Here is a 6,766-nt window from a genome sequence, read left to right as displayed (position 1 = left end):
CTGTACGTGTACACTTAAGTATCAAATAATTTTTGTCCGCGGCATTTGTGCAAACAAAACAGCTTTTATAAAAGCCTCAAACTTCTGTGTGTGAATCAGACATGAGATCTAACTTGATAGAAGATTACAGTTCGGGGAAGATGGGAAACATTTATACAGACGGCCAGTGGTGATGTAGTCAGTGACGGACTGTCTCCAAATATGGTTTTAGATCCATAGTAGATGTTTCCTCATCATGAAGTAGTTATTTCTCATGTCACGTGAAATAAATATCTCCTGCAGTATTGCTAATGCCAATTCCAGTGACGGAAAATGAGACGAAAATTAGCTTTATGGAAGGTGAGTCTACGAGAAACGTATTCAGCTGCAGACTTCGAGGAAGAAACTGCTTGTTGCCTGTGGCCTAAAATATAAAGGTTTTATTACTAGATGTAAAGAAAAAATAAAAACTGTAAAATAATAAATCTCCTCATATGTTTCCCTTATTATCTCCAGTAATTGTATTATTACACTGGATTTTTATGATGTTACATCGGCTCATCTTCTTCTCGTTCAGGTCTCTACAATACCGGATCCTCTCAGTGAAGATCGTCTATATAAGAACATTTTCCTGATTTACCCATCAAAGATGGATATGGACAGGGAAAAGATGGCGGAGAGGATATTACACCTCACCCTAGAGATCCTCTTCCGGCTTACTGGAGAGGTGAGAGATTCTGATGACGTCACATTATATCATTCTTATCTATGGGAATAACAGATGGACAGAACTGGAGAGGTGAGGACTCTGGAAATGTCTGTAGTGAGATTTATTAAGGTGTCTCTCCATAACCAGAGATTAATCACGGGGCCTCCACCTCACCCCCTGATACATGAGGACATCAATGACCAGATCCTAGAACTCGCCTACAAGATGATTGATCTTCTTACTGGAGAGGTGATATTGCTGGGACATTATACAGTAACGCTATGGAGGGATCGGGGGATGACTCTATCATTGTATGTGTCAGGTTCCTATAAGGTGTCAGGATGTCACCGTCTATTTCTCCATGGAGGAGTGGGAGTATTTAGAAGGACACAAAGACCTGTACTGGGACATCCTGATGGAGGTTCCCCAGCCCCTCACATCACCAAGTAATAGACAGGACTAAATACACACGGCCTATAATTATCTGTATGTAAAAAATGAATTCAATCCCTGTATGTGTTTCCTCCAGATCCATCCAGTAAGAGGACAACACCAGAGAGATGTCCCCGTCCTCTTCTTCCACAGGACTGTAAACAAGAAGATCCCAATGTTCCCCAGGATCATCAGGTAGATGGAGAGAAGATGTTATGAGATTTCCCCTATGATGTGTAGACGGCTGTAAAAGTCATGTCTTCAGTCTTGTTTTATCCACCAATAATATGTTTTAGATTTGTGTAATGAGAAAGTTGGAGATGGCAGGATTAGAGCTGATCATAGATGTGACTTCTCCATCTGTCTGTGACTTTTACAATATTTGTTTCAGGGTGAAGATCTGACCCATATTAATACTACAGAGACATATGTGAGGGGTGATGAGCGGTGTAAGGAGGAGATTCCTACATATGACTACCCAGGTGAGTAGTGACCACTAAATGCAGAGAAGTCACAGATTCTTCTCAGTCACCGGCTGTGGCTGCTTTATCGGTGGTGTAGTCCGGCCGTATCACAATCGTGTGATCACCATTTTGCCACTAGACCAAAACATTTTCCTCCGTCCGAAAATATTCAATTTACTTTGTGTAATTGTGAAAGCCCTTTTCTGTAGAACATACAACCTGGAGGATCCACCTACCCCCTGGGATTAGTAGACGCTGACCGTTACCTGCCCAGATCTGTAAACTACAAAGCCAAATGACAGCGTACGTAGAAAGTGCTGACAAGTGAGAAAATCACTTGAAGAAAAATATTCTGATGGGCCTGTAAGAGAAAGCGGAGGGTAATGATGCTGTTGGCTTCCTAGATCCCTGATATCTTATTGGATGAATCTTCCTTCTCTCCCTTCTGTGCGGCTGAATGTTCTCATATGGTTCCTACAAGACCAGGTCCAGTCTTTCTGACCAAACTTCACTTTTATGATCAATAACATTAAATGTGCAGTGAGGGCCAAGTGTGAATTTCTGTACAATAACAGAGTTTCCCTTTATCCTGACTTTTCAATTTCTTTTAAAACCAACTAACTTCAAGCAGGATTGCGATAACCTACACAAAAAAACATTACACATGTGCCATGATATATCTCTAAGCTGTGCGTGGCTGATGGCTGTAATATACATCTATTCACGCCTGCAGGAGATGTGGTGGCATGGCTCGAGCCCTGGTTTCATGGATTCACTCCACGTCATCAATAGTGTTGAGTGAATTTGTTTGGCATTTCAAATTCGGGTTCGTGTTCGGGGTTCCGGCTTGTTTGAGCACATCTGATTGACAGCGTGGCAAATCAGGGATATTCATGAGTGGAGCCGATTTTTTTGGCGCGAAGAAGCCGGAACCCCGAACACGAACCCAAATTTGAAATGCCAAACAAATTCACTCAACACTAATCAGAAATTCCATAAAATTTTCAATCCTAAGAAATTCAGATTCCTGCACAATCTCTCCTGAAATGGGGGCACTAATACTTTCTCTACTCTTCTGGTCAGTACTCATCATACCTCCAATGGTCCACCATAAATGAGTGCATCTCCAGTTTAGTGTTGGATTCCTCCCTTCATACATGCGTTGTTGTTGGGGATGTAACATGTTTATATATTCTTTATTTTTTTTACAAGTTCATTCTGTATGATAGTCTGATTGTGGTGGGATCGGCCGGCCTTACTTATTTGAGTCTTTAACTCCCTGGTAGTCTTTCAAAAAGATCTCCATTGCCTCTTCCAAATGCCTGAGATCTAAATTTATGACACCTCAGCTCTGCAGTATTGTAAAAAACTTCACTTTAAATGTCTAATATTTCTTCTTGACACTCATGTGACAGAAAATATTGTCCCTTACGATAGTTTAGATTGCCAAGAGCCACCGAGCCCCAGACTCTAATTACCCCAGAGAGGTTTCTCCACTAGTTACTCATTTTTCCCTGATGAAGACTGTTGAGTTTGATCATTTCAGTAGATGTTTTATTGTCTATACTCACAGTTTTTGACTTCAGTAATCCTCTGATTTAACCCCTTCCCGCAGACAGTTTTATGTTCCTAATCAGGCCCCATTTTTCAAATCTGATGTTTTGTCACTTTGTGGTGATAATTTTTGAATTCTTCACAAAGGATAATAGGAAACAAATGGACCTTACAAATTATTTCCAACTTCTTTTGAATCTGACAATCCCCTATATACGGTTGTACACTACTGTCTGGGCACATGGCAGGGTAAGAAGGGAAGGAGCGCCATTTAGCTATTAGGAATGCAGATTTCCCTGGAGTAGTTCGCAGACACAATGTATTGGCACTGTTCATGGTCACCTGGCAGCTTAAAAGATGGCCACCACAAACAGGCTTTGCACTATCTACCCTGTTTACAGATTTCATAAATGACTTTGCTCATCACCCTTTAACCCCTTTACATGGATCTGGACTTACACAGAGACCCCTAGGCTTGGGCCACGGTGTTACCTGCTATTCTGTGGAGTGAGATGGGAAGAAGAATAGTCAGGTAGCCGGATCAGAACCAGGAGGGCAGAGAAAGTACAAAATCAGAAGACACAAGAGTAGTCAGTAAACGGGCCGAGGTCACAACAGGAACCAAATACACAAGCCGGGAGCTGATCACAGAGGACTGAACCAGAGGAGAACAAGGCTGGATCTGGCAGCTTCCGGCAATATGCTTCCAGCTTTAGTAGGGTGCGGTGCTTTCCAAATGGCTGAAGCAGGGAGCAGATTACTCCAGCTGGACAGCACACACACCCATACCGCCAGACTGGATAGTACTACTGGTCCCAGGTTACCTAATCTTAGTGGCTGGACAGAGCCTGCGCCTTTTACTCCATATTTGGGAGGCAGAATGAACAAACAGTTGTACACCACGCTCCACCGCTTCATCCTATGAGGTTTTCTATTAGATGGTCATTGTCCTGGTGAATAAGTGAATTTTTTTTTATATAACTTTCCTTTTTTTACAGACAGTTTAAGTAGAAATGTTCAAAAAGATAAAATTCAAGGCTTTTTTATTAAAAAATAATAATTGGTTTTATTCTTGGCAGATGACTGTACCCGGAGATCAGAGGGACAGCTGACATCTTCAATTTTCAAATCAGATAATTTTCAGATCCCACAGGATACAATTGAAGTGAATGACATTTCTCCAGATTTACTATCATCCCTTCACAGCAAAGATCTGTCATCTGATCTTATGAAACAGGTCCTGTCTTCTGAGGAAAATCATAGTCACAAAATAAGCATTAAAAAACAAACTGCTCCTAATGCAAAGAAGCCATTTTCACAGTCAGAATATAGAAATAGTTTTCTTCTCAAAAAGTCTTTTCTTAAACATCAAAAAATTCACACAGCAAAGAATAGATTTTCTTGCTCCAAGTGTGGGAGATGTTTTAATCAGAAATCACATCTTGTTAGGCATGAGATAACTCACACAGGAAAGAAGCCATTTTCCTGTTCAGAATGTGGGAAATGTTTTGTGCAGCAATCACATCTTATCGCACATCAGAGAACCCACACAGTGGAGAAGCCTTTTTCATGTTCAGATTGTGGGAAATGTTTTGTACAGAAATCATATCTTATCAAACATCAGAGAACTCACACAAGGGACAAGCCTTTTCCATGTTCAGAATGTGGAAAATGTTTTACAGAGAAATCAACTCTTATCAACCATCAGAGAACTCACACAGGAGACAAGCCATTTTCATGTTCAGAATGTGGGAAATGTTTTACACAGAACTCAACTCTTATCACACATCACAAAACTCACACAGGGGAGAAGCCATTTTCATGTTCAGAATGTGGGAAATGTTTTACACAGAACTCAACTCTTATCAAACATCAGAGAACTCACACAGGGGAGAAACATTTTCCATGTTCAGAATGTGGGAAATGTTTTACAGACAAATCAACTCTTATCACACATCAGAGAACTCACACAGGGGAGAAACATTTTTCATGTTCAGATTGTGGGAAATGTTTTAACCAGAAAGCGCATCTTGATAACCACCGGAGAACCCACACAGGGGAGAATGCTGCAACTACACACAACTAGTCTCTGTACAGACAAGAAAGGCCCTAGCTGCACAACTTAAAACGCCACCACAGACCTAACTCCCTAATAAGCCGTTGAGGAGTTTCTCATACCTCCTGAGGAACCAGAGGGGAGGCTGCAACACACTGTCAACAAGGGGAAAGTAAAGTATGAAGACCCATGACCTAGGATGCAAACCCAGCTTTCTGACACTAGGCACTAAATTGTGACCCAAAATCCTTTGCTAATCTTCAGATTTCATGATGTCTTGCACACAGGCAAGGCACCTAGTGCCAGAGGCAGCAAAACAACCCCAAAACACCTTTGAACCTCCACCATATTTGACTGTATGGGTTGTAAATTTATTGATTATGCTGCGCACCGTGGACAAAGGAACATGCGGATCCCTAAAGATGGACTTATATCCTTGAAATTGTTGATATTTTTCAACAATTTTGGTTCTCAAGTCCTCAGACAGTTCCCTTCTCCTCTTTCTGTTTTCTTCATGCTTAGTGTGGCACACATATGCACACAATGCAAAGATTGAATCAACTTCTCCCTTTTTTATCTAGTTTTAGTTGTGATTTTCATATTGCCCACAACTGTTACTTGCCACAGTTGCGTTTGAACAAGCTTCACATGCTTGAAACAAAGTTGTTTACCCACAATTTTGGCAAGGTGCCAACAATTTTGTCCGGCCTATTTTGTGTGAAATTATGTTCAATTTGCCTTTTTTTCTCTGTTTTCTTGTGTTGTTCCAATACACGCAAAGGAAATAAACGTGTATAACAAAACATGTAATTGCAATAATTTTCTGGGAGAATTACTTCATTTTCTGAAACAATTTCAAGGGATCCAACACTTTTCACCAGGACTTGTCTTTGTTGCCTTTTTATTTGTTGCAGCATTTCATCCTCTACGTGTTCAGCTATATTAGGAGGCTTGTAGCAAAGTCCAATTAGCAGCTTTCCATTATTGCCATGTCCATGTACATTTACCCAGACTGATTCTACATCAGGAATGTAAAACTCACAACATGAAAACTTTGACAAAGTCGTGGGCCAACCAGTATACAGTATAATGGGCCCCACATGCTCCTCCATACATAAGAAACAAGAGGAAAAAAATTCAAGTCAGAGTCCCATATAATAGTGAAAAAATTACAAAATGTTATTAATTATAATTTATACAGAAAAAAATATGAATCGCAGAAACAGAGACAGTTAATAGTAAAACAATGGAGGAGCACTAATGAGGAGCATGAGACAAATTAACATGATTCTTTTCTGATGTAAATACATAATTGGGCTGCCAAAAAATAAGAATATATTGTTAAAATGCAGTGAAGCATTCAATAAAAGTGCAGGTGCTTATGAGGTAGGTCAGAAGTAGTTGCTATATAAGAGGTTAGTCACACCGCTGTCTATATATAGGTACTAATATAGATAGCTCATACCGGGGACAGAAGATCTTTATAAGTGGTATCAGTGCCCTGACCTCTTAGGCTAAAGGGTAAAAGTATATCCTAATACATATTAAAGCCTAGAAAATGCACCTAAGTAG

At 40.3% G+C, this 6,766-nt stretch overlaps 1 protein-coding gene across 1 annotated transcript; it reads left to right on the top strand.

Annotated features, from left to right (window-relative positions):
- Positions 1 to 312: 312 nt before the first annotated feature.
- Positions 313 to 6,003, top strand: LOC141194383 (uncharacterized). The gene is made up of 5 exons (XM_073662288.1): positions 313 to 339; positions 1,011 to 1,134; positions 1,218 to 1,315; positions 1,512 to 1,602; positions 4,218 to 6,003. The coding sequence occupies exons 1-5, from the start codon at positions 313 to 315 to the stop codon at positions 5,222 to 5,224; spliced, it is 1,347 nt and encodes a 448-aa protein (XP_073518389.1). The 3' UTR covers positions 5,225 to 6,003.
- The last annotated feature ends 763 nt before the right edge of the window (positions 6,004 to 6,766 follow it).

The sequence above is a fragment of the Phyllobates terribilis genome, unplaced genomic scaffold (assembly GCF_046119375.1).
Source record: "Phyllobates terribilis strain yellow unplaced genomic scaffold, ASM4611937v1 Scaffold_70__1_contigs__length_7381418, whole genome shotgun sequence".
Taxonomy (NCBI): Eukaryota; Metazoa; Chordata; class Amphibia; order Anura; family Dendrobatidae; genus Phyllobates; species Phyllobates terribilis.
This window is presented reverse-complemented; position numbering and strand designations above follow the sequence as displayed.